Source organism: Penaeus monodon, chromosome 25 (genome assembly GCF_015228065.2).
Source record: "Penaeus monodon isolate SGIC_2016 chromosome 25, NSTDA_Pmon_1, whole genome shotgun sequence".
NCBI lineage: Eukaryota > Metazoa > Arthropoda > Malacostraca > Decapoda > Penaeidae > Penaeus > Penaeus monodon.
Window position 1 is genome coordinate 39,825,073 of NC_051410.1, and position 362 is coordinate 39,825,434.

Consider the following 362-nt stretch of genomic DNA (forward strand, 5'->3'; position numbering starts at 1 on the left):
TTAGCATAAGACTTAAAATATGTAACTGTAAATACATACACCAACTGAACCAGTGAAGCATATATATCAAGTATGCTTTGACACTACAAAAAGAAAATCTTGTCTTTTCACATACTACACCATGGTTGGTGACTGTTTTCTCAAGCATAAGCTGAGAGAAAAGCCCCAGTCTGATTTTGTTTCTAAAGATGCTCTCAATGGGACGGCGACGTGAGGGTGCAGCATCATAGAGGACCAAGAGCAACAGAAAATCGAAGGTTCGCACACTGTGTACATCATCCACATCTTGTACAGCCTGTTCAAAATAAGAGAAACTATAAATTTTTCACTTTACTTCACGAAAGCTGGCAGTTCTTGACTGG

General features: G+C 39.0%; 1 protein-coding gene across 1 annotated transcript in view; it reads right to left on the minus strand.

Annotated features, from left to right (window-relative positions):
- Positions 1-362, minus strand: part of LOC119589256 (Fanconi anemia group D2 protein-like) — a 52,010-nt gene that overhangs the window by 7,995 nt on the left and 43,653 nt on the right. Inside the window, 1 exon segment of the mRNA XM_037937872.1 lies at positions 116-295. Within this exon segment, the coding sequence (XP_037793800.1) occupies positions 116-295 (180 nt within the window).